This window comes from Coffea arabica, chromosome 10e (genome assembly GCF_036785885.1).
Source record: "Coffea arabica cultivar ET-39 chromosome 10e, Coffea Arabica ET-39 HiFi, whole genome shotgun sequence".
Taxonomy (NCBI): Eukaryota; Viridiplantae; Streptophyta; class Magnoliopsida; order Gentianales; family Rubiaceae; genus Coffea; species Coffea arabica.
Genome location: NC_092328.1, coordinates 45,261,893 through 45,288,968, shown reverse-complemented (window position 1 = coordinate 45,288,968; position 27,076 = coordinate 45,261,893). Strand labels below are relative to the sequence as shown.

General features: G+C 35.1%; 2 protein-coding genes and 1 long non-coding RNA gene across 5 annotated transcripts; 1 reads left to right on the top strand and 2 right to left on the bottom strand.

Moving 5' to 3' along the window:
* Positions 1-3,673: 3,673 nt before the first annotated feature.
* On the bottom strand, positions 3,674-11,105 carry LOC113712139 (serine/threonine-protein kinase PBS1). Its single transcript, XM_027235431.2, has 10 exons — positions 10,434-11,105; positions 9,115-9,254; positions 7,858-7,955; positions 6,607-6,959; positions 5,791-6,243; positions 5,522-5,682; positions 4,624-4,697; positions 4,390-4,537; positions 4,088-4,237; positions 3,674-3,873 (listed from the first exon to the last, which is right to left on the bottom strand). The coding sequence occupies exons 1-10, from the start codon at positions 10,642-10,644 to the stop codon at positions 3,796-3,798; spliced, it is 1,866 nt and encodes a 621-aa protein (XP_027091232.1). The 5' UTR covers positions 10,645-11,105; the 3' UTR covers positions 3,674-3,795.
* A 648-nt stretch (positions 11,106-11,753) lies between these two features.
* Positions 11,754-19,262, bottom strand: LOC113713017 (2-oxoisovalerate dehydrogenase subunit alpha 1, mitochondrial). 3 transcript variants are annotated; one of them, XM_072067496.1, is made up of 9 exons: positions 17,696-19,262; positions 14,507-14,644; positions 14,077-14,259; positions 13,347-13,504; positions 13,149-13,248; positions 12,876-12,987; positions 12,477-12,657; positions 12,208-12,393; positions 11,754-12,104 (listed from the first exon to the last, which is right to left on the bottom strand). In XM_072067496.1, the coding sequence occupies exons 1-9, from the start codon at positions 17,951-17,953 to the stop codon at positions 12,008-12,010; spliced, it is 1,413 nt and encodes a 470-aa protein (XP_071923597.1). In that variant the 5' UTR covers positions 17,954-19,262; the 3' UTR covers positions 11,754-12,007. The 3 variants fall into 3 exon arrangements, with proteins under 3 accessions (XP_071923597.1, XP_027092508.1, XP_027092509.1); XM_027236707.2 differs by having other exon boundaries at positions 12,518-12,657; positions 17,696-19,199; XM_027236708.2 differs by having other exon boundaries at positions 12,518-12,657; positions 14,507-14,666; positions 17,696-17,836.
* A 318-nt stretch (positions 19,263-19,580) lies between these two features.
* Positions 19,581-23,239, top strand: LOC140015319 (uncharacterized). The gene is made up of 2 exons (XR_011821928.1): positions 19,581-20,812; positions 20,907-23,239. It is a non-coding gene; the product is annotated as an uncharacterized lncRNA (long non-coding RNA).
* The last annotated feature ends 3,837 nt before the right edge of the window (positions 23,240-27,076 follow it).

The window sequence follows — 27,076 nt, the reverse complement described above, 5'->3', positions numbered from 1 at the left end:
TAAAAATATTTGTAATATTAATTCTCTTATAAAAGTGAAGTATTATAGGGGAAACAAGTGCATGGGCTTAATTTGGGTGATGTTAATAAAGAAAAATTGAAGAAATGTGTGTCAAATATAGTGGATAAACAAGGAGAAATTGAACGTAAAAATATGGGAAGATCCAAAGTTATAGTAAAATTGTTGTTTTATAATTTTGTTAGAGAATAAATCCATTTTATCCTTTATAATAAAGGCAAAAAATAAAAATAAAAGAACTAACAATGCAACACCGTAAAGGGCATCAAGCTTTATATATGGTCACTTTTTATGTTAATGGAGAGCATCTGAGACAGAAATGATGAGTGGAAGATGACTACGACCGCATCTAAATTCTAATAGACTCCATGGGTCCCTTGAAAATGTCAACAAAATAATGAACGGTAGAGAATAGAGATCCACCGAACCAAGCATGATACAGAATCTAAGCACTTTCTACTCTGCAATTCTTCATGATGCTGCAACCCCCAAATGTAACCAAATGCCATGCGTGTTGGATAGTTGTTGTGTATGGATCATTCCTTTTGAAAAAAAAAAATTTGTGTGTTGAAATTCTGTCGTTGTTGACGTGAAATTTGAGTGACAAATAATTTATAAGTATCTCCTATATATAATTTCGAAAGCTGGCTTTAACTCTTAATGGTGATTAAAGTCAAAATCAAGGAAGGAGTCAAATGGAACTGCCCCCTCAACTTTGAGAAAATTTTATTTTAGGTATGAAAGAAAAATTTTAAGTTGCTCCTTTATATGCACTCTGTGGAATATTGAAATTCTTATTCTTAATTATCAAGTTTGCACCCCAATATTTTTTTAAAAAAAAATCTCTTTTTTTTTTTTATCTATATTGTTCCCTCTAAAATTTTTTAATGCCTCTTTTCTTATTGAAATTGGTCTCCCTTAATAAATTAAAAATTGTTAATTCTTATCCTTCACAAACGTTTTGGATATATGCAATTAAGATTAGTCCTTGATGTAATTAATTCAAGGACAAACTCTTTTAATTTTTCTAAACTACAACTACTTTATAGCACAACTTACTTGTCAAAGTATAATTAATGTAATAAAAAAATTATGTTTAACATAAGCATCTTTTGGTTGTAAATTTACTATGATTATTTTTCTTTTGCAGAAAATTTCTTCATTCTCCAATATAAATTATTCTTTAGAAGTAGCAGTGCTTACGCAATTGATGATACAGGCACTTAAAAAGCCAAAAGAGAACATTAATGCACGATACTGATTCATTTTGTTCCCTCCGGAGGGATATGAAAGAAAACGTAACAGCAAAACGTTTGGTGAAGAACTTGAGGTAAAGGACTGATCATTAGCGTACTAGTGGCGACTATGGAGATGGCATAAGATACCATTTCTGTTGGTCCAAACTAACACTAAAAGTTTTGAGTTGATGGCACTTTATTTTCCTAGTGTTCATGGGGCATCAACCAGCTTTAAAAATGGCCAAATGAGTTGAAAAGTTTTATAGTATCTCACTAAAAAGTCATCACTTAATGATCAACATGTAATTTTATGTATTTACTTTTAAATAATTAAATGTTAGTTTAGGATGTTCAATGTTATACTTTGAAAAGCAACTATAGTAGTGTTTTTTTGGAGACTATTGAACCCAAAAACACGTTTAAACATATTCAATACCAAGAGTTTCATATTAAAACTGCAAACATCTGCGCATTGAATAAAACAAGGCAGTTTGATTTTTAGGCATTTTGGTCTGTATTTTTTGTGATGTGATGTATGTGAAATTAAAAAAAAAAAAAGGTACCCCCTAAGTCTCATTTTGATAGTTTTGGTTTTTATTTTTTTTTTACACGGTTTAAGAAAAGTTAGTTAACTTTTTTGGAAGAAAAAATTTAACTCACTATCTTCCTAAAATATCCTTATATTAAATGGAGTATGACTAATTAGCCTTATATTAAATAAGTTAGATTATATTCAATAACAACCTATATTAAATAAGGGCATTTTAGAGAACTTACAAGTTAACTACATTCTTTAATTGAAAAATAGATTATAATTTGGGACGGATGAAAATGAAAAACAAGCCTATCAAAGTGGGAGAGTTGAAAAGATAAAAATGTGATCGGAAATTGTGTTTGTCATAAATGCAAGTGAAATAGTAATTTTAGTTGCAAGATTTTTTTGGTTTATGTGGTTATAGTAATTTGGTAGTTTCAATACTTAGGGCGGTTATGAATAGTTATATCGATAAAATGTGATTAGAGGATTAGGATAAAAATTAATTTTTGTAAGGATAAAAGTGAAAGTTCAAAAGATGACAAAAAGTATTTAGGCCACCTATCATTGTTCATGCATTATATATTGTATAAAAGATGAATGTTAATTATCTTTCTTTGTGCAAATCCATCATATTTGTGAAGTTCTTTAAACCTTTATCCATGTATTACGAAAATGATATTAGCACTTCTTAAAAGTCTCAGGTACTCCTTCCCTTCTTTTGCATTAGATGAAATTTAAGGAGTGTCTTGAGATTTTTTGAGAAGTACTAATTAATATCATTTCCTATATATTATATACTTTAAATTTTATCAATACAAATTAGGATTAACCTTATATGTGTTAGGGGTCGGATGCATGGACGTGTAAAACTTGAATTTTAAATTAAATTAAAATTAATTTGCATGAATCAATATTTACGTAGTGTCAACGAATAGAAGATTAATCCTATAAATTATCTTTACCTAAGCGTCAAAGAAAAAAAGAGAATATCAGCAGTTCTCCAAGCATCATTAAAGTTGCATTTCTCTAAACGCAACAATTGATTAAGATAGTGTAGATGGTTGAGCTCATTTTGTTCAAGGGAATGGGCATATACACATTCCTTCCATTTTCCACCAACATCTCCAAACTTTAGCTACCTCTAAATTGCATCCACCTTGCAAATCACTTGGCCAGTTACTTGACTTGAGGGGGCAAAAAACTTTACAGGAAGAAAATTTTTAAAACAATGGAATGAAAAGTCATAACTGGACATGATCAGATGTTAATGAAAATACAATGCCAGTATGGCACAGTAGCAGAGACAGTAGTTTTTGCTAGCTGAACTACATATGTGGAATTAGTTAAACACAGTTTAGAAAGTGTCAAAAACTCAAAACTCACAAATTTAATCCAAGCACCTTAAGGTACACTTTTTAATGCAAATTGCAACTCAACCAACCAAAAAAAAAAAAAAAAAGACTGTCTGAGCACTTAAACAGTCACACTCACAAAACGTATACTATGAATCTTCATACTCATGATAAAGCTATAACAATGCAATTGAACATTTCTACAAAGGAGTGGGAGTTCCATGCTTTAGCCATTGTGACCAAGGAGAAAATAACAGAAAAAGAGAGAGAAACCAGAATAGTAGATATTTGAGTAATGAAGACTGCATACGACACCCTTTTGAGTACAGACAGGGCATTACAGCACTGAAGCTGCCATCATGTCTTTTTGCACTGAAATGGAAGGGAACAGATTTATTTGATTTAACATGCATTAACATTTTTTGAGAAACAGTTAAGTGATCACTTAACTTGCAATCCAATCATCTTGACTCAGCAAAACTGTGAGGAGCCAAAATTGCAGCATTGAGACACCATGGAGATAATACTAAAATAAACCAAGCTGCTATGTACAATATACTTGCACCAAATGGTAGGATTTAAAATCTGAGTCTTAAAATATTTAGGACATTCAATACCCAGTAGCTGAGGCATGATTTGTCATGCTTCATTATTTACTGAAATGGGCTACAAATTGATCTGCTAATTGATTAAGATGATCACTTTCGCCTTCTAGAAGACGTAAAACCTGCAGTTAAATTTGCATATGGTTAGAGAAGGCAGAACGTTTAACGGCTGACCATGAAAATAAGTCATATCATTCCATTGATAGATATAAAGATTTTCAAGCAAAACACATTTGTTAACCAAGTTTGTACGACCATTTGCAAAGTAGCTTGAACCGATGCAACAACTCCTAGATATGATGAACAAGATACTGAAAGGCATCGATTAGCAATTACCTCTCCCATTGTTGGGCGCATCTCAGGGTTAGTTTGCACACACAAATAAGCTGCTCGAACCATGAGATACAGTTCATATGTGTCATAAAAGTCTTGAATGCGAGGATCAACAAGCTCATGTAGTGCAAGCCTCTGGATCAGCGGTATTGCCTAAAATGCATTATGGAGAAGAAAATGCAGGTTAAAAATAGTTATGAAGAGGCTTATAGAAATAGCTATTTTCTTGGAAAAGATAAAGAAATTGCAGGTTAACAAACACAAACTGTATTGTTGGGAGCAATTGAGTCAATCAGGGCACCTACCCACTGTCTTAGGGAATGTTGCTGGTCTAGTCTATTTGAATCAACAACCTTGCGTCCCGACATAAGTTGTATCAGTATAATACCAAACGAGTATACATCTGTTTTCACAGAAACAATACCATTCTCAGCATATTCTGGTGCAAGATACCTGTATTAAGCAAAGCACCTCGAATTAATCTGCATGAAAGAGTACGGCAGCTGCACTGACATGTACCATAAGATCAATATACTCACCCAAGTGTTCCCAAAATTCTTTTGTGCATATTTCCTTCATCTGTTCTCCGTTTTGCAAGGCCAAAGTCACCTAGCTGTTTAGGGAAGGAAAAGCGACATGCATTATCCTCATGTTTCCTGACAGTTGAAAAGGAGCCCAAACACTGTTCTCCAAAAATTTTAAGACATATGAACTCCAAGCAGAAGTGCTAAGAGAAATCTGATTTCCAAACATAGGAAAGAAACATGAATAAGTGAACTAACTACATGCAAATGCTACTATTCTACATGTGAATATCGCATGCCATTCTACTGCACAAAAGAAAAAGGGAAAGAATTAGAGAGTGTAGCATAAACTGCAGTATAATTAAACAAACTTCTTCAAGATAGTGAAGATTCAATAAAGACTGAATTATGAATGGAATAATCAGAGGTCCTGGAGCATAATGCTAAAGAATGGAATGAACATTAGGTCAATATTGACAAAATTTAGTTTGTCAAATAGTAAATTGCATATAAAGGAAGCACAGCGATTAGGTTGTTCAGCAACTGTGATCCAACAAATATACACTCTTATGTTTTTATTATAAGAGATCTATATGATTCACACAAATAAGAAACTGAATTTCCACTGATTAAAGATTTCATTTAAGTATACATCAGGCCTGGAAGCGAGACAGCAAGCAGTGAATAATTCAGCTAGCAAGTGATTATCATGGTATTTAACAGTTCAAAGATCTTTTGCTTTCACATGATTAACTCAATAATTAATACTCATTCATATGAATGCAGGGCACAGGTACTACAAACCCTTAATGTAATACTTTATGTAAGTTTTCAATCAAAAAGCAATGGTGGAGCTCTAGTACCTCCAAAGCTGGCAAAGTTATTTGACATAAGTAAACTGCAGAAATTTTACCATAGGAACAAAGTCATGGGTAAGCAGTATATTGCTTGGCCTCATGTCACAATGAACGATGGGACTTCCACGACATTCTTCATGAAGAAAATGCAACCCTTTTGCTGTTCCCATGGCAATAGAATGTCTTCTATGCCACTCTAGGACATCTCCTTCATTATCTGTGCCACCATGACAGCATTGAACAGAATAAAAAAGGAGTTTGGACGTAACATTTAGATGAGGAATGTAGCTAGATAGAGTGCCAAAAATTTTCTATATCAACTTACCAAAAAGATGCCATTCAAGAGACTTGTTGCAAATATACTCATAGACCAAGATATTAAGGTTCTCCTTGCAACAGTAGCCTAGCAGCATCACTATGTTCTTGTGACGTGCAAAGCTTAGCACATATATTTCTGAAAGAAATTCTGCAAATCCTTGGGTGCTTGCTTCTTTCCTCAGCTTGGCAGCAATGAACTGCCCATCCTTTAGTCGACCTTTATATACATGACCATAACCGCCTTCTCCTAGTAAATTATCCTTTGAAAAGTCATCTGTTGCGAGCTGTATCTCAGAAAAACTGAACTTCATTGAATCTTTAATATCTGGCTTCGTTTTCATTCCACAACCAATGCAAAGAACAGGTGTATCATTGGATCTCTGCCCGCTAGGCTTTCTTCGTAATTTCTCAATTACTTGTGGAGAAATTGGAGGCTTGCTTCCTCCTTTGGCATGCCTTCCTGTTTACATTGTTAACTTATTACAAACAAAAAAGCCAAAGAAAAAGATGTTCATGGCTAGAGTTTTTGTAAAAGCGCCCACAATTGGAGCACAAAACATAGAAGAAGCAATATGCATATGAAACAAACGCTTTCTTTTATAATTGGTTCACAAAAAAAGTTAAAAACAATTTCTTTTGGACTGTCAAGTTTCAAATAAAAAAAATGGACTTTAAGCCCCATCAGATGAGAACAAGGGACGAGCTGTCAAAGAAGAAGTAATTTTCAATTTAAAAAATTTCCAAATCATATGAAATATAATGTTGCATGTAGCTCCTAAATTTGGAGACTTTGACATGAGATTACAGTAATTATGCTCTCTACCTGATTTATCTTCAGAATTTGGGCCAAGTTCGTGATGTGAGGATATGTTATGATCCTGAGGGTTGTACTTCAGAGCAGGTAGCAAGTTGCTTTTTATCCTATCAGAGTTTTCCAAGGATCCCATGGAGGCAGAGTGACTTTTGCAAGACATAATAAATTGCTCATTGTTCTCTTCATTTGGAGCAGCCAACAGAGGGACATTTTTTGCCAGGGAAATAAACAAGTTTGGCTCCACTTTATCTGTGTCACTAATAGTGGATGGTCTCACAACCACCATGGACAAGTTATCTTCGATGATTGCAACCTTGCAGGGTATTTGCTTAAGGTAAAACCTCAAATCTCGTCTTAGATGCCTGCCAAGATTGTATTTGTTATAAAATGAGGAGGAACATGTAAGAAATGCTAAAGCAGTTTATCTTCAATTCCTGTCATATGATATTTTAGCAAATACAGAAATAATGCCAAAAAAATAGAGTTATTGGGGAAATAATATGTCCATAAAGGCTGGTTCTACCTTCTTGACTACCAATTTGCAAACTTGCGAAAGTTCATTTCATTGCCTAATAAGAGATAAACAATCATCACCCACGAAAGTAAGCATAACCATTTTAGCTAAATATATGAGCATTTTAAGACATATTCATTCTCTAGAATTGTTATTCTATTCTTATTATTGCAGTTAAATCCCTTTCCTATGCTATCATGCAACCATATTTAGTCGATGAAGTGCATTTCTGCTTCAGAATTCAGACATTTCCTGTACAAACATTACATTAAGTGATCTACACCAAGTTCAATTGAGCATTTGAAAGCTTTATAGCACCAATAGAGTGCCCAACTTTGTCATTATTTTGCCATTTGAATGAAGAATGGAAGGTTCCAATCCATAAGGTACACCACCAGATAATGCTAAACCCTGGAATCATGTCTCCTTAACTTCAGTAGATGACAAAAAATGTTATACATTACTTCTGACACTGGAAAACAGGAGCAAAGATACAGTTTATGACAAGTTTTAGTTACATAGATCTACTATTGTACAGACTTTTGACTAGATTAGCTTCCTGGAATTAGGAACACATCAGATTTTCTTCCTTGTGTCCTCTCCATCCTTTTCCATTCTTCTCTTTTGAGCACATTGTAACAGATTTAAAGATGAAGCGCTCTGCATTTGGTATCTGATCGCAACTGACATCAAATGCGCAACAACTAAATTACTTCTATTAGATATATATCAGTAAGACAAACTACCTATCAAGTATAACCCAAGTTGCATTGGATGTAATAACCTCCTGTAAAACAACTTTCCTTGTGGGAGTCCCAGCAGTAATCTTGACTTCAATGTCAACCTACATAAACAACAAAAGAAACTCACTTGATGGTAGAAAATGGGAAACTAAAAGACCAAAATGAACAATTCAAAAAATAACACTGATAAAACAGTTTGAACTCGCCAAGTAGGCGCAGTTAACATTCTTTGAAGTTTATTGCAATCAATACTGCAATTTGATTCTACTATTGCAATGTGACAAATAGTAGTATATCACTGTTTTGCATTTTGAATATTGAAACTCAAGGAGCTTCTACCAATACAAAAGGAGCTTCTAGGGTGAAGACTTTCCAACGCTGCAAAGATTCTATGTTAACAAACAGATGCCGGAGAGACTCTAGGCCATAAAACAGATGCCTGAGAGATCAATTCACAAGAAATATGACCAATGCATCAAAAATGCAGGGCAGATTAACTGCTTTTTGGGGGGCGATAAGATGGGAATAGCCTTCAATCTACAAGGTGAAAATCAACAAACAGTAGTCTGCTACCTAACTTTTTCAGGTTAGATAAATGACTCCTTTAATCAACCTAGATTTGAGGGCAAACTTAAACAGCAAATTAATGCCCCCAGGACCTGCAGATAGTGCCACTAAATTCCTAAAGCTCAACAATATGTTATTGCTTGAATACCATATCCATATATCTAGAGAAACTTGACATAATACTCCAAAACACATCTCACGTACAGACAAAAGCATGTTTTTAGACCTGTCAGAAAGGTTCTTCACCTGAAACTGTAGTGTTCTCAAATCATGGATTATCAGATTAGCTACAAAATCCACATGGAAATGCACGGACAAAGGGAAATTAATGTAAAGTATTGTCAGTGCTTAAGAACAAGAATTTGTTTCATCTTTACACATTAAACATTATGAACATTACGAAGCAAATTAAATCAACTTATGGCTAAAAAAAAAAAAGCAGGATCTTAATTGCTTATATCATAGGCATCAGAAATTTCATTTGGATTTTTCTCTTCAAACATTTCAAAATTTTCCTCTAGTTCTTTCCTTCTTTTATTACTCAAAAGTTTAGAGCGCTTTAGTTTCATTGATCAACAATTCCAAGAGTCCATCAACCATTTGCTACCATTCTGCAACTAAGGTAGCAGGAGTAACTTGGCCATAGAGAAGTTATGCACCAGGTGAAAAGGAAAGCTGTTATGAGCATATTACCCCTTCACTATCATATTCTTCCGCACTTTTCTGGAGCAATCTTACACAAAAATCAACCTTGTTTGAGACCTCTTCTTCCACTAGACGCACGTGTGTAATTCCAAGAAAGGACTCTGGGCGTGCTTGCATCTGATATCCCACTGGGTAAACACATAAAAAATAATAGTAAGTTTCAAGAACAGAAAAACAGAAAAGTAGCAGCACATAGTCAGTCCAAGTGGTTTACTCTCATAAATCACAGTCTGTTTATTGTTTGCCATCTATAAAGAAATTCATTGTCTTCTGTTTGCTATCAAATTCAGTGATGAAATTTCAGATTTAAGTGATGATTAGTTTAGAAGTATTTCCCTAATTTGGGATACATTCTGCAGCTTTGGTAGTTGTTTAATTCCACACGGTATTGTAGCTGATGTGTTCTTCACACTTTACAACAATGAAAGTCCAACACTTACCAGATATATACATATGAATACTGGAGGGATAATCACAAATGCAAGGCAATTTTCCTAATTGTTATGAAAGCTAAAATACAGCCTTCATTCCCCAAATAAATTGGATATATTACATTCCTTAATGTTTGAAAGCCTTGCAACTTGTCGTTTAGGTTTTTTTTGTCCCATTGTTGGATGATACACAAAAAAATGTAGCATGGCTGTTGTATACACAAATTAACTATCAAATGAAGCAGCCCCTCCAAATTCTACCATCACTATACTAAATGAAGCGTCAGCTGCAATTCATCCTTTTCTTTGGTGGTAGATATTGCATCAGAAAACCGCAAAACTACCAGCCATTGAGTGCAGATTGTGCTAAAAACCATCATATACACTTCTAAATACTCGAAAACACAAGAACTGTTCCAATGTGGTCTCTCTCTCTCTCTCTCGAAAATCCGTCATTCCAAGATGCTCTCTTGGGTACATAACTATGACTTGTTTGAAACCATCTCCTCCAATTGCATGCATGAATACATTAAATATAAATACTAGATACAAGATAGTACTCAGTTTCCCAGTTCAGTGTTCAAGCTACCTACTTTTGCCTCTCGGATCCTTTCTTGATACCTGTTACTTGAATTTCAAAACCATCAAACACAAATTGGTAATTTCATTTGATGACATGCATCTCCAGAGACCTTTATGAAGTTCAATTGCAGTCAATTGTCATTCTGATTCAAGCAGCAGACTTACAATTGCAGAAAGTATGAAATCACTAGATCCCCACAAATTCAAAACTCAACTGTTTCTCCAAAATCAGTTAGAAAAAAATGAAATTAAATGGAATTAAAACTTATAACACACTAATATCAAGATGCTTACTAGGATGAGGAACTTTTGATAAAACTCCAAGAAACATAAGCGTATCCCCTCCATGAAGAATATCGCCCCTTGATCTGATACTGCGAATAGTATGGCTAAACTCTATTTCTGTTCGATCTTTCGTGGCATCATATGCTACAACAACTCTTGCAGGCATTAAGGGATGATCCTTAATGGACTCCATAGTCCAAGTTGAAGAAGTTGATGACATTTCTCACCCAAGAATTGCTTCGTCTTCTTCTTGTATAGTGCTACTTCGCTCATCAATACTAGAAAGCTTCTATACATGCTACATATAATGGAATCGTGCAATTGCATGGCCAAAAATGGGATTGAGAGTGAGCGTTTAGCCAATGGTATACTAGACTAATTACTTTTAAATTCATCTTTTTAATGGGTTCTTCAAGAACTTTGGCTGAATCAATATGTATTTTTGTTCGAAGTTGGTTTGATCATTGTTAAACAGGAGATATGCTGGAGGATATTCGAATGCCTGTGGCGGGAAGCGGTTGCCGTCCACGAATGGATTTAGAATTCGATTGGGGAATAGCACTTGAAGACAAGAACAAAATCCCGTGTTGACAACTGCCTCCTCTGAAACTCCGACAAGAGGCAAGAAAATGGGATACGGGGCAGGGATGTCATCAGAAGGACCGTCCTGGACAGTTCACGGCCAAGGTTTGGCCAAAAAAAATTATATGATCCAAATTTCATCTTATATCTCAATTTTAACAACATGTGTAAAACCTACAAAATTTTGTTTTAAAATTACACGTTATTGAAAGTAAATTACACCATGTGCAAATAAAATTATACAGTATGCAAAATGCACATAACTGCCAGGAACGGTTGCAGGTGCAACCATCCCTGCCCCTTGTCCAAGAACTCCAACCACAGGGGAGAAAAAAGGATTTTGTCTTGGTGATAAAAGAAAAGTAAATCTTATGTAGATTCACAGCATATTATACATTATCATCGTTGGATACATAATGAACGTGTAAAAGTTGAATTTTAAATTCAAATTTTGCATAATTGTCATTCATTCAATACCATGATAATATATGTTAACAGTTTATACAGTCTCAATATATGAAAGATTAATCCATAAAATTTTATGTTTGGATCCTTTAGTTTTTCAAAAACTAATTTTTCAAATACTATAAAATTTTTTTAAAAAGTAATCTAAATTTTTTTTTAATGTTTAAAAAAATTTCAAAATATATTTTAAAAACTCTGCTATTCTTTAATATTTCAAAATATTTTCTAAAAATATCCCAAAATATACTCTAAAAACTCTGCTACAGTAAATTTTTTCAAAAATACCCCCAAAAATAGCTAATCTATTCGGATAATTGCTTCTCCATATGCACTATTTTCTATTTTCATGTACAAGAGTCAAGTTTACTGTACATGGTTACAGACATGTAAATTACAGCTTCAGAGTTCGTTTCCGACATCCCAAAGCCACAATAACATTTGCAGAAAAAGAGGCAGAATAGTCTTCTATAAGGGCACATCAGAAGGGTAGTCCTGTGGGTGTTTCTTGATAGTTTCTCCAAGTGATCTCTCTTGCTCTACAAGATTAGGAGGATTTTCCTCGTACACATCCGTAAAAAGGTTTGCAATTGGAGGCTTCTCCTTGCGAGCTGCCAGTTGAATTGCTTCCATAAGCTGCAACAGAAGGTCGAGCAACAAAACTTTTTCATCTGAATGGCTATTGCAGTAGCATATTAACTGAAGAGCTATAAAAGAAACATGTGCAATTTTACTCAACCTGCTTCCTGATGTTGCTGCGAAATTCAGATTCATCTTCATCAGTCCACCAGCCATTTCCCTGTACCCATTTCCTAAATCTGGATACAGGGTTCTGAGCTGTTTTCCAGTGTTCAATTTCATCCACTGCTCGATATTTGGTAGAATCATCGGATGTAGAGTGATGCCCAACCCGATATGTAAGAGCCTGCAGGTTGAATAACCATCCAGATAAATCATATGTCAATGGTATGGATATATTAATCTTTTAGTTACTTTCCAGGGACTAACAGATTGGCCAAGACATTAATCAACCAGACGTATGTCTTCACCTCGATCAAAATTGGTCTCTGTTCATTAATGGCCGTTTGACGTGCTGTACGTACTGAATTATAGACAGCTAGAGCATCATTTCCATCTACACGAATACTTCTGATGCCATAAGCTTGACCCCGGACAACTACACCATCACCTGCCAGTTATAATATGAAACGGAAGTAAAATTCTAAATGTCGATGTTCAACAAAAGTAAGAACGTGTGCAAAATTCATGAAACCTCATAGCATGCCTTCTCATATTCATTTTCAATGTCGATTACCATTGACAACATAGTACTCTGGAAACCAAAATTTTGAAAGCCACTTTAATGCTAAAAGTACAAAAGGAGGTCAAATAATGGATGAGAATTACTTCGGAACTGTTCTGTTATAGGAGTGCTAATTGCCCACCCATTGTTGCGGCAGATAAAAATCACAGGAACTTCCATAACTGCTGCAAAGTTCAAAGCAGCATGGAAATCCCCCTGCCAAAAAATCGAACCATCAGACCTCTAAACAAGTTGCCTTTGCACAGAGAAAGAACAGGGGAAACTAACAGAAAAATGGAGATTCTTAAAGTGAATGCTTTCAAGGAAGTGATGTGAAAATAGTGTCTCTTAGAAGATGGACAGCTCTCTATGATTACCTCACTGGTGCCACCATCCCCCATATAAGTGACAACACAAGCATCCTTTTTATCCATTTTTAAAGAATAAGCCACACCAGCTGCCTGAGGAAGCTGTGTACTGAGGAAGAGGAAATGACAGAGATCCTCTGAGATGATGTTCTTGAATTGGTTATTGTACAAGGCATGTAAGGTTTGTGGATCGAATTTAGCACTTACGCAATGGGTGATGAGACAGTGAAATAATTGTGTTTTTGAGATCCGTAATGTATTGGCATTTGTCTGCCTTTTCCATAATCAGCCTTATTCCCAAAACATTGGTTGGCAAATTCTTGTAAGGTGAATCCACGCCATAAAAGTACTCCAGGTTCCCGGTACTGCAATAGATGACATATTTACATTTTAGTCATTCTACTAGAAAGTCGCTTTAGTCCAAACCTATTTTAGCAATACAAGAGTAAAAGTTAGCCAGTTGGTTGTAAAATGGCCAGTTGCTGAGAAGTGTGCCACACGAAGTATCAACCTAAGGAAAATATTGTCAATAGCATGGAACTCCTCCTCCCTTTCGAAGAATCTTGCCAGGGTTCTTTCATCATTATACGGCCAAACAAGCCAACATTAGTGCAGCAAGCTTGAGAATATTTGTTCTAGCAGAAACTGAAAACTGACCTAAAAAATCAAAAACAGCTTGACAGCATCCTGGAGATCATTTACAAAAACATTTCTCATATTAAACACTTCTGCTCTGGTCAGTTTCACAAGCCGGACATATCAATTCAGGTATGACTCAAACTTTTACCTTTCACTCTTTTGGTTTCTTCATGATCCATTACCCCTTTTCTTCCCCACCTCACCCCCCTTCCCATAAAGATTATAAATTGTATGCATCTCTATGCTACTGTATAAATCTTTCCAAAATATCTTGGTTGGCTTGTAGCTTATTGCTTACCTGGGGTAATACAACATCATCAGGGCTAAGTGCAGCTGCTGATGCTAAGTTAATGGCCTCTTCTCCAGTCGAGGTCAGATAGAAGGATATTCTTCCCTGCCTCTGCGTCTCGTATAATATTGTGTCCATTATTTGAAGGGTAACCATTCCACTATACATTCTAACTGCAACTTCTTTGTTCACCTGGTGTATGTTATCTCAGGAATTAGATTGAAAACATCAACTTAAGTATATTGAGTCTCGATCTCTAGACCAAAATAAAACCTCACATCAATACTAGTTTCCTTTTGTAATGATACTGAAAATTTTACCTTTCAAGAATTGAATCAGAGGAAATATAAGTAGAGAATTCTGTAACATTTAGAGTTTAGACTTGGCAGAATAAATACACAATTCAAACAAGGATTCTAAATCCAAATAAAACAATTACCTGCTCAAATATGCTGCCTGCAATGGGGTAGCCATTGTCATCAAGGACGCGAAAACATGGTATCCTCTTGCCAGATGACTCAGAGGTGAAATTCATCCGGGAAGTGAATGCAACCCTTCCTCCAGGAAAATCTACAGCCTATTTTATCCAGAGTAATGAGCTGAAAAAAATTATACTTGGACCATAACCAAGGCTTGTCTCAAATATATTATTATCGTATTCAAAATTTATTACAGTTCTTGTGGGTTCCTTAAATCACGAGACAGCAATAATCCTTTTATTTCTCAAATTATGCATATTTCTGGAGTCCAGAAGTGTAAAAATGATGATGAGATAAATTAGTGTCATCATCAGCTAAGTTCTAATAACTTCACTTACAACATGAACTTGTTCTTATGCCACGAGGATTGCTGGATCAGCATTATTCTTTATTGTCTTTCATAATCTCCAACCTTAATAATTAAAAAAAACAAACAAACTGTTCCCAAACTAAAGCCTCTCCATTTCGTCATCTTCAAATGAAACAAAGCAGTAATGAGTGAGGTCAAATTTTTTATGTTTCTCAGGTCCAATCCAGCACTTTTCTCTATAAGCAGGGCAAAAGAAACCAGGTACTGGCGATTAAGTAATCTGACCAATGAAATTATTTGCATAAGCATCCTTGGCCCAATTATGAATAACAACAATATCAGAAAGTTATTCTCCAACCAGCTCATTGTCATCGTTATGGTCATCAGCAATAAAGCATAATTGGCTGTTTACAATCCAGGTAATCTCATTATCCATTGCCAACATTTTCACCTTATTGCAGTCTCTGCACTTTTTTTCACTTCTTGCGGATCATGCTTGCTACTTTGGAGTAGAATGGGCTTATTGTAGTGCTTGAGCACACAAAGAAACAACTACCGCTTAATTGTAGGTTATTGGTTGATTTTCAGGTGGTGGTGTCTTGGCAAACTTTATGGCTACACAACCAAAAATAACAACAGTATACATGAATAATTAGCATCATGCGGAGACTTTATTTATTTATTTATTTAAAAAAAAAAAAACAGTTTTGATCACTCTATGGGAAATTGAAAAGTTTTTACACTAACGATACTAGTTTTGTTTTTTGTTGGTTTTAATGCCTTCTAAGTTAGTATTTGAATCTTGCATATTCCTAGGCTCCATAGGTCTCTTGGCGACCAAATTAGAAAAGCATGGACAGTTGACAGCCGCATTCAAACCTTTACTTCCCATCATGAAATGTTCTTTCGTGAATTTAGAGTATAAAATGAAAAATTTTGCTTTTGTGGTACGAAGCTAACTTGTAGCAGCTACAGTTATGAGGCTGGTCAAGTTGTGTACGCCAATAATTTATAAGAAGACTTCGGGTTCATGAATGTGATGATATTCTTTTTCTTGTATAGGAGTTTGTTTACACAAACATAATGCTCCAAGTACAACAACGTAGTATGATTGTACACCAATTGCTAGAAAAAATACACCAACCGCAAAACACTGGACCATTAATGACTGTAACTCTACCAAGTCCCTCATAAATAATACTCCTGTCCCATTGAAAGTGTCATACTTTTCATTTTGGGATGTCCCAAAACAATTGTCATGTTAGAAAAGTTAAAACACCTTTTAGTCTCTCTTTCCAATACAGCCCTTCTTTTTAATCATATGTATGTTAGCATTCAAATTTAAATTTTGAATTTGTGGGGGTAAAATTGGAAAGAGAAGCACAAACATTACAATCAAAGCACTATTCTTACAAAGTTGGATTCTCCAAACATGACTAAATAAATGGGACGGAGGGAGTAAGTACTATTACGTAGCCTAGAGTAGGCAGCTCCATGATGGTTAAGTCGTTGATTGATTTAACATTTAAATAAAGGCACTATTGGTTATTTCAACTAAGGACGTTACATAGGCTATTTTCCGTTAAGTTTCCACTTTACATAAAGCCATAGGAGGGTGAAGTGAATATTTTGAAACGTTAGAGGGATCATGTGCTAATAGACGAAACCACAGGGGAATTATACGTAATTTACCCCAAATAATAAGTACTGGTACATAGCCTAGAGGAGGCAGTTTCATGATTCCTGGAATGTAGTGCGGTTTACAGGAAAGAAACATGAGGTGAGATGGATAGATACATCAAGAGTATGTACAAAAGGAGGGGCAGGAATATGAGGACCTTTTAAAAGAGGCCAGCCACATGTGTCACTTATTGCTAAGTACAATCAAGTTTATCTTATCATGTCCAGCAAGTTTCTAAGGGGTATGAAGTAGTCAAGTCTATCCAGATCTCTTCTTTTCTTTTTTGCTTTTATAATTTTCCTTAGTTTTTGGCAACCTAGACCAGCTAATTTATTCCACATAACCACCATTCTTGTGAGCCTGCAAGGATTTAGATAATGAGACACAGCCTTACTACTTAAAAACATAGCTCTTGTTTACAAGCAACTGCAATGGCTAAATTTTTTTCATCTCATAACAAAAGGTGAAAATTCCTCTCCTCTACCTGTCGTTGATATCGAGCTAGACCATTGTAGAAAAGATCTAAGACTTAAATAGAAACTTGTGAGATATAGTACTTAATAATCAATCATTAGTTGCAGAGGTTGATTAATCACTTAATTTGTCGTCCTGCATTTTTTAACTTCCATATTGTTCCTTTTTTTTTATTATTCTTTCATATCCCACCTAGGATATATCTTTTTTATGCTTGCATAGATTGATTCTTCAAGAAATCCAATACAGGCATAGAGGTAAACCTTGCAGATGTAGCTTACAATTCATTTCAAATTTCTAGCCACATTGAATTGCAAAGCACACTGGTGTCCATTTCCTAAAGTACAAGAGAAGCTTAGCAGCTTATTATCCACTATTGGAATTATCCAGAGCTAAATCCATAAATTCTTTTTCATTTTTTTTCACAAAATTACTAGAAAGAAGTAAAACAGAAAAAGCTAAATAACACACAAAAATTGTCTCTGCCACTCAATTGGGTGCCACTGACACCATCCCCAGGAGGCCACCAGCGTTAATTAAACCTGATATAGTTTTACGCGAATATGAAACTTCGTGTTCATCGACCTTAACTGATGCTAAATCATTATCACAAGAACTGGAGAAAGCCATGCAAGAGCTCCAAGAATAGTAAAATTATAAATTCTAAACAAAAATTAATCTTACTTGATTTTCATCATCATCTTCATCGGAGGATGGCAATTCTACTTGTTCCCCAGTTTTTGAGGACTTGAACCGTTGGCCTGTGGCGGAAAAGGTGGCTGACTTGGTAGAGAATTCAGGCGAATTTTTGTACCTGAAAACTCCATCCCTTCTTGAATGCAAGAATGACCCTTTATTTCTTTCATGAAGAATTGTCAAGAGACCGATTCTTTTCCCCAAAAGACTGCTAATGCTTCTTGATTTTGACAACCAAAACGCCATTGAAACTCAGAAAAGTAACTCAAGAAAACAGCTATGTATGAAGATGGAATTAGTAGTGATTACAGTAGAATGAGATTTGTACTAGTGATTACTGGTTTTTGCCAAAAAAAAAGGCTGTCCAAGAATTATTGGAATGCTGGAGAAATCAATCAAGTGTTTAGATTTTGCACGTTTTATCCCAAACTGGGATTCTGACACAACTGGTTAATAGGGAGCTCGTGTTCCTGTGTCCATCCCATCATGGTTTTGGCGGTTTTCGTAGAGAGACATTCATGACATATTATTGACACGCAACCATCGCTATCAGCTTAAAGTGGTTAAGGGAACAAACTGGACATAGGCAGATAAAAAGGGATACGGGGCAGGGAGTCGACCACTCCTGAACGGTCTCCTTACAAGACCCAATTGTGAGGTGAGAAATATTTCAGGTCAGAAAGCCTTCAACAGGTCCCAAAAACGATGCCATTTCAAAAAAAAAAATCTTTAGCCAAAACGGGAACATGACAGACCAAACGGAAGAGTTTCAATTTTGAAAATCAAGTTGAAAATTTGAATCAGCCGCACAAAACAAAACCGAGGGAAGAGGGGAGGCGTCCTACTGAAAGTAGCAATTGACAGAAAAGTGGATGGAGAGAGCTGAGGTATGGTGTTGAGTGAATAAGAAAGAAAGCAAACAGAAAAGTGGAGAGCCGCACAAAACAAAACTAAGGGAAGAGACGAGGCGTCCTGCTGAAGGTAGCAAATTGACAGAAAAATGGGTGGAGCGAGTCGGGGTATGGTGTTGAGTGAATAAGGAAGAAAGCAAACAGAAAAGTAAAGAGCCGCACAAAACAAAACTGAAGGAAGAGAAGAGGCGTCTTGCTAAAGGTAGCAATTGACAGAAAAGTGGGTGGAGAGAGCTGGGGTATGATGTTGAGTGAATAAGGAAGAAAACAAACAGTGCAGTGAGAGTGTTGTATGCATTTTGAAGCTGGGTATGAGAGTGTTGTATCCATTTTGAATGTGTGTAAGGAAGGCGGCAAGGTAGAAGCAAACAGAGGAAATTCATCATCTCACGAATCCAGATTTTGTCGTGCAACCAAGGTTTGTAAAATCGGGATCCTACGTAGAATCGATTTTAATTTCACAGAATCGGATCGTAAGATCCCACCAAAAGCTCCTAAATTTACTAAATTGATGAATTTGAAATTTATATACCATTTTGTACATCTTAAAAGATATCAAATAAATAAATTACTCATAAATATATATCATTTTTTACTTACTATCTGACAATTAATAAAAAAGAGAATATAAACCTGTTATCTGTCATGATTTCAAGCCGTAAAACCAAATGCTTCACAATTACACAATCATAATTTCAAATATAAAATAATCATTAACCTTCACAAATACTAAAAAGCCAAACATCCAAAACGATTTTCAAGATCAAAATTAACTACTAAAATGTCATCTGTCAAGTTTAAACAAACATGAAAAAATAAAAAATAGTAACAATTCATCATTTTCAAGTATCATAATAATTCAAAAATACATTAATTTAAATCATGGTTAATTCATTTAAAATACATTAATTCAAAAATACATTAATTTAATAATTCAAAAATACATTAATTGCACGGTCGACAGTTTTTTCATTTCTGCTTCTGAAATGAAGGTTAGTTTATACTTTAAATCATGGTGTCATGGCCGTAATTCAAGAATGGATTTGCATATAGCAGCTTCAAGTAAGTAACTCCTCGAGAATCTGCTACTACTATAATATCTAACTGATTCTAAAGTGGTGTTTGACAATTTTGATGAAGCCTCCTCTCCTATCAGTACATCTAATTAATTAATGCTTGTTATCAGTTATCACCACTAATAATAATAATAATAATAGAATTAGTTAACACAGAGTAGTATTAATTACAAAGATTTTCTTGCCTTTTTATTGGTTGAATAATATATAAAAGTTCCTCAGATACGATTGGAAATGATCCCACAAGAGACAAAAGATAAACAATTGGGCTCCACGAAATGTCTGGATCCAAATAGATTCAACTAATAGCCAAATTTCAAAATGTTGTTATGGGATAAGCAGTATACTATACACATCGAACACCACATCTTAAATCGAATCCAATCAACTTCAGCTTGACACACCATCATGCTTTCTCACTTCAGCTTGACAGCTTGACAGGTGCTACCGTGCTGGAGCTTGAAGCTTTGAAGCTTGAAACAGCCAAAATTCGGCAGCAACAGAGGAGATTTCGTCTGGAAATGCCAAAATCCGGCGGATATTTACGGAGGAGATTTCCTCTTGAAGCCGCCAAAATCTCGCTTGAAGCCTTGAATCCTTGTTGGTACTTGGTAGAAGCCGCAGCAATTTCGTCTTGTTGGTAGGCAGCGGTGGTGGTTTGATGGATAACGGGTAACCTAGGATTCTTGGGCAGCGGTGGAGAAGAAGGTGAAAGGGGAAGAATGAAGAAACGACAGAGAGGAGAAGATATTCGGAGCTTTTTTCACTTTTTGAGGTAAAATTGTTTAAATATTGCAATTAAAGACTGCAATTCTTTGGTAAATTACAAACATACCTCAAATGTTTTTATTTATTTGCAAAATAGAGCCCGATATTTCACAAATTAGCAAAAAATTGTAGGATCGATGTAGGATCGTACGATCGTACGATCCTACTCGATTCTACTCGAATCTATGTAATTTGCGACTCCACATGTGATCCGGATCGATTTTCCTTATCCGGATCGTACGATCCTACGATCCGGATCGCGATTTTGACAACTATGTGTGCAACTTAATAGCAGAAGCAACTGCGCTCTCCGAATTTGGTGAAACATAAAGCATATGGTTAAGACCAAGGTAACGTGACTGAATATAGTGTGTTAAATGAGTAATATGTAGTTGGTCCATGCTCATCATGCAATCTTAGTTTGTATCTCTCCTGACCATGCAGTGTGTATAAAATGGAGGCGTAGAGTTGATTGAGGTGAAGCAGAGGAAAAGACATATATGTAAGTAATAAAAGAATATACCTGGTGTTGTAAGTTAATTACATGATGTAAGAAATATATTACAATGAGTAGAAAATGTTTGTTTGGTCCTCAAAATGTAGAAATAGTAGAAAATGCGCAGTTAGCTTAAGCGGTTATCATTAACGAATGACATAAGATCCAGTAAACTAAAGAACTTAGAACCTAAATATAATCAGTAGAGTGGATGTACATACAGTTAAAATAGACTTACATTGTGTGACCAATACATTACAATCCGTATAACTTAGTATACATGGAGTTCTATTAGTACATAGATAATGTCGTTGTCTTAGAGTAAAAGTAAGGTGATGTGATTCATTAATCGTATTGATAAGTATAATAATAGGATTTGGTATACGAATAATATGTGATTCATAACACACTCTGAATGGTAATATATATTTATCTTGTCATTTATGTACATATAATTCATAAAATGTTACAAATTATGGTGTTTGATGCATAATTGGTAGGAGCAAAAGTAATGGATTGCAGCAAATTGACAGAAAATAGGATCCCTGAGTTAGGAATGGAGTTCAACAGTGAAAAGAATACCTACAAGTTTTACAATAAATATGCCTTTAAAATGAGTTCTAGTGTACGCAAAGACTATCTGAATAAAGACAAAGACGGCGTGATCACGTCTAGGAGATATAGTTGCTGCAAGAAACGTGTGAAACACAAATACGAAGGTGATGTGATGCCAAAAAGGACACGAGCGCAGATGAAAACAGGTTGTGGAGCTAAAATAGTTATCGTGTTGCTTAGAGGGACAATGAAGTACCGTGTGCATGACCCTGTCTTAGAACATAACCATGAGCTACACATTGCTCAATGTTCGCATATGATGCCATCACAAAGAAAAGTGAGTGAAGCTCAAGAATTCCAACTTGAAATAAGTGAGGATGCTGGGTTTCATTAAAACAGAGCCACGAGTTTATGGGAAAGGAGGCAGGTTTTGGATGAGTAATGTGGGATATACACGGGATGGTAAATATTTATGCTACAACAATGTTATCGTTATACAGTTAACTAATCCATAAGTACCATTCATTATAAAATAATATTATTGTCGTGTCAATAATACAAGTCTCAAAATCGGAGCCGACATCGATTTCATTTTATGAACACATATTTATGGGATACCGTTCATCAACTGACTCAGTTTCGGTTAGTATAAAATGGGCATGACTTTAACTTTTATTTGAATGTTTCTTACAGCACAATTAGTTATGATGATGTTACATTGTGTGATGATTTTGTTACAGCTAACATCCCTCATGATATTCCCTTTTTGTCTGTTTTATACAATTATTTGGTCCACACAAAACTCGTAGATACATTCAATGACCCAGTCAGTGAATGGCCCTCCAAACGCTGTTGCTCTCGAAATCAAGGAAAGTCCAATGGTATACATACATTTAGTAGATAAAAAAAAAATTCTTTTTTCGTATCGTAGAGCTATTTTTTCATTAATTGTAATGGTGGGCATCTGAACGCTGTCAAAGCATGCATATTTTGTAGTTAACATATAATGCTTTAATGACATATTATTTTGTATTATTCGAAAGTCCACCGATTGGCTAATCAGGGGCCTTATGGAAGTATCTCTATAGAATGAATGCACCCCAAATTTTTTATATTTTCTAACCATAACTCCGTTAGAGATATCTTAATGGTCTGAAATATCATTTTTGTTATAATGTCTAGTCCAATTTAGCATTGTAACTGAGCAATATAGGCATTACTAATGAGTTGTTGACAGTTGAATAATTATATTGTACAATGTAGGCGGAGTGTGCGGCAATTTCAACACACTGTGATAATGATGCATATCATATATTTTCATCATCACCCCAGGTGACAAGCCTTTATCATTACCCCACATATTTATGGTATCTTGTTAATTGAATACTTTGATAGCGTATATCATTAACCGTATGTTCCATTAACAGTATTGACTGATTTGTCATCGTTACGCATTTTAGGAAAGAAATAACACCCAGGGATTGCGACTAACTGTTGACGTCAACTCCTCTCAGTTGCAGGTTGATGAATGATGTGTATCTATAATTTTTATGAATACAAAACAATTGGTTGTTCCAAACAATAGAATTCGTTGCTCTCCATCCCCCAAGTTCACCTCATTTACTGACGTTCGTATTTGTCCAGAGAAGATATTGCTTAGTTTCGATTGGTTTCGTATTGTAAGCTTATTTTAATGTACAATCTCTCAATGAATTATGCTTGTTGACTGTAACTCTAAAACTACTTAAAACATTAGGTGTCTAGCACCAGATTTTTCAAACATGAAGGTGTCTAGCACTAGATTTGCTGTATTTATGGACGAACATTTACTAAATGTAGCCATGTCGTCCCTACCGGGGAATGCCGTATATGTACGTTACAAGAAATTAATAAACTGTTACAACTTAGTGATTTGCTTGTACAGGCACCTTGTTATGTTTGTCTATGTTAAAACTTAGACATGTGATTTACAATTGTATTAACGATGAATATTACAGATAGTATTACAGGCACTTCAATAGGTATTATTCCTTTAGTACGGAAATGAAGTTGCAATTGGTGTCTCGGATTGGTTCCACACGACCACATACCAAGTAACCGTTTTGCAGAAGAACATGATATTTCGTTGGGACAACTAATTTGAAAGTGGGGTAACTAATATTTAAAATACAACAAATAGTCATAACGAGATGTACAGATTGCATTACAACGAGTTAGGTATCTGTTACAATTTATTACAACTAATGAATTGGCAATCGGCAGCTTTTCGTTTTCTCTAGTTAAAACTAGTACTATTACAACTAGTAATTTTATAACTAATGATATTCCCCGATGTACAACTAGTGATACTACAATTAGTTAACGTCCGATGAACCTTTTCTCTTCTCTTGTTTGTACAATTGCTCTTGGCACAAATAATAATTTCCCCCCCGACACATTAAAATTTTTTAGATACTTTATTAAGTGTCTAATGAGAATATAGAGATGATCATTTCGAACCCCAAAACATTGCATATAACGAGACCTTCTCGAACATCTCATTAAAATAGCGAGATCTTCCCGAACATCAAGCAAACCTGGATGCGTTTAATTGGCTCCCATGACTTGGTTTAAAACTGAACACTGTATTGATGAGACTGTAATCCCTGTTGTAGGGAGGTTGGAGATAACAAAAAATAAATCGAGTACATGGATCCGTTGCCACTTTACTATGAAGAGAAATTGAAAATGTGAAATTGAATAATAATGCGAGCAAAAATGAAAGAGGGACGAACAAACTAGGTCTTGTCTATGTAAGGAATATACACCTGCAAAGGGGGTCTTTTATAGTCCACAATACTCTCTAATATGGTAAAAGATCAGACCTAAATGCATATGAGGCTAACTAGTATATCACGGGAATGGAATCTGTATACTCACATGTAGCGCATAAACCATGTCGGATCAGAATACTTATGTACAAAGCGTGAAATTTGTAGTACCGAGAATCTTGCTTCGTGTTACGTCGTGTTGCAAATCAGTTACAGATTTTAGCACAATTTTTGGCAATTTTTATCCTGAAAGGACTTGTACACCAACATATAACTGTCATGTGCATACAGAATTACACATTATTGAGGATAAGTTTCAAACAAACTGCATACACAGTAACGCTCTAAATAATTTTGCACTTTACCTTCTTCTATTTGTTGGGTGGCCCAACATTTTGCATTGTAACATTCTATGCCCTTGGTCAGTTTATGATCCAACCTTTCAACATCTGTCCGCCATTCGTACGTCCTTTTCATCTAATGCTCTAGTAATTTGCAATTAGGGTTGTCTCAGACACTTAATTAATTTTCATTGTTGTAACTAAGAACGAACAAAACTGTAAGTAAGAACGCACGAATTGTAACTAGATATGCACTTTGGTGTTGACCATCATAGTGAGTTGTTGTTGTTTCACTATGAAATATGAAGTTCGTGTATTAAGGTAACCATACAATCTCGTTAAACTCAATAAACATAATATTTGGAAGTAGCAAGGTGATTATGTTACAAGGCTCCGATGTTACAATCTCGTATGCAGCTACATTTTTATCATACAGGCTTACTGTCACATGTGCTGGTAAAATGTACTCGGCTGATCGCAGAACGGTGCTCTTCTTTGTTGCACGTGTAGACTTGTACTTTATCTCAATGTCAAGGCCTCCTAAAAAGCGAAGAACATGCATTTTATATGATTTCATATCTATCGTTATGTAACAAATTGTAAATCAATTTGTAACAGTTTTCAAACACATTGTAACTAACAGTCTTCAAACATCACTGTATTAATTTTGGAACACACTTTAACATTCCATTAACTATTTTGTAACAGTTTTCAAACACATTGTAACTTACCAATAACTATTTTGTAACACTCTTTAAACACACTATAACTAACAGTAATAATAACAGTTTTGTATTAATTTTCAAACATTGTAACACTACAATAACTATTTTATAACACTCTTCAAACACACCGTAACTTTCCAATAACTATTTTGTAACACTCTTCAAATACACTATAACTAACAGTCTTCAAACAGTTTTGTAACACTCTTCAAATACAATGTAACTTTCCAATAACTATTTTGTAACATAATTTCAAACACACTGTAACTAACAGTCTTTAAACAGTTTTGTATTAATTTTGAAACACTGTAACTTTCCAATAACTATTTTATAACACTCTTCAAACACACTGTAACTTCCCAATAACTATCATGTAACACTCTTCAAACACACTGTAAAAAAACAAGCACTAATTTGTAACCATCTTCATACACACTGCAACTGCTATTATTCAAACAGTTTAAAATGAAATCACACGTGATTATTATCGATTTAAATGAAGTTTGTCTAGTTCGTACTTTATGCAGCAAACAAATTGGTGTGTTATGACATCCATCCCTACAAGTTTTCGATAATGACTAAGAAATGAAATTATGTTCCATATAGGTATCATCATTATGGTATAAACACAATTAACGTATGTGTCTACCTTTTACAATCATGTTACTTGAATTACAACCTTATGAATAATACAACAGTACCAACCTTTCCTCTTTCGACCATATGACCGCAATCTACGCAGTGTTTCTGGGTCATGCAACTGTGACGTCGATGCACTCCCAATCAAAGGTGGTTGCACCATAGATTGACCTTCTTCGACAGGTTCTGTGACATTTGCCTTCGAAAGGTGGTTGCACTCCCAATCACTTCACTTTGTATATCTCTCTCAACAGTATGTACCATCTTAGAAGCTCATATCATGTTTAATCTCCACTCAGCTACTGTTATGTAACAAAACCTATACCAACTTCATGCACAATAACCATAACAATCCCCAACCCATACACGCAATTTTACAAGCACTTGGTGTGCGAAATTTTCAATACCTTTCTTTCCCCGTGTTGGTAATTATAATATCTATTATGTGCAACCGAAGGTTCCAGTGTATTATCTATTTTCCACTGTATTAAACAATTACTTCAACCAAAACTGCAAAAGATAACTACAAGTCTTTTGATCCACAACGATGTATACAACAAAAGATAACTACAAGTCAAATTGATGCACAATTTATCTGATACTATTGATGTTTTCTTACCTGTGTTTCTTCTGCTTTATCTTTTCTCTGGATCTCCCAACCTTGTACTCCATAATTCTCGTTCACCTTCTCAAGTCTTTTGATATTTGAGTACCAATCCTAAACTCTCTCCTTCTGCCACTACTTATTGCTTCTCCTCACCGTGATTTTCCTTCGCAGCCACTCTATTTCTACTACTTCTTGCTATCCCTTGTATAATTCTGCAATGTTATTTTCCCTTTGCTTTTCTTTCTTGCTCTGTTTTGTAGAATTTTACATTAATGAATATGGGTAATTATTTTGGAGGGAGTGCGACTTAGCTTTTCGTTTTGAGGATTCATTTGGGCGGTAACGGACCAACGCTTCATGAAACGGTCCGTCAACTCTTTTTCTTTTTGTTTTTCCCGTTTCTCCTCAACTGAAGCCTTTCTGACGTGGCTTATTGTGGTC

Excerpts from the sequence above, each read along its gene's own strand:
- LOC113712139 (XM_027235431.2), bottom strand. The coding sequence starts at position 10,644 with ATGTCATCAACTTCTTCAACTTGGACTATGGAGTCCATTAAGGATCAT. Across the intron at positions 6,244-6,606 it reads AAATTCTGAAGATAAATCAG|GAAGGCATGCCAAAGGAGGA; the intron begins GTAGAGAGCATA and ends CAATGTAAACAG. Across the intron at positions 5,683-5,790 it reads TCTTGAATGGCATCTTTTTG|ATAATGAAGGAGATGTCCTA; the intron begins GTAAGTTGATAT and ends ATGGTGGCACAG.
- LOC113713017 (XM_027236707.2), bottom strand. The coding sequence starts at position 17,953 with ATGGCGTTTTGGTTGTCAAAATCAAGAAGCATTAGCAGTCTTTTGGGG. Across the intron at positions 13,505-14,076 it reads ATGATGTTGTATTACCCCAG|TACCGGGAACCTGGAGTACT; the intron begins GTAAGCAATAAG and ends CATCTATTGCAG. Across the intron at positions 12,988-13,148 it reads GGGATGGTGGCACCAGTGAG|GGGGATTTCCATGCTGCTTT; the intron begins GTAATCATAGAG and ends ATTTTTTGGCAG.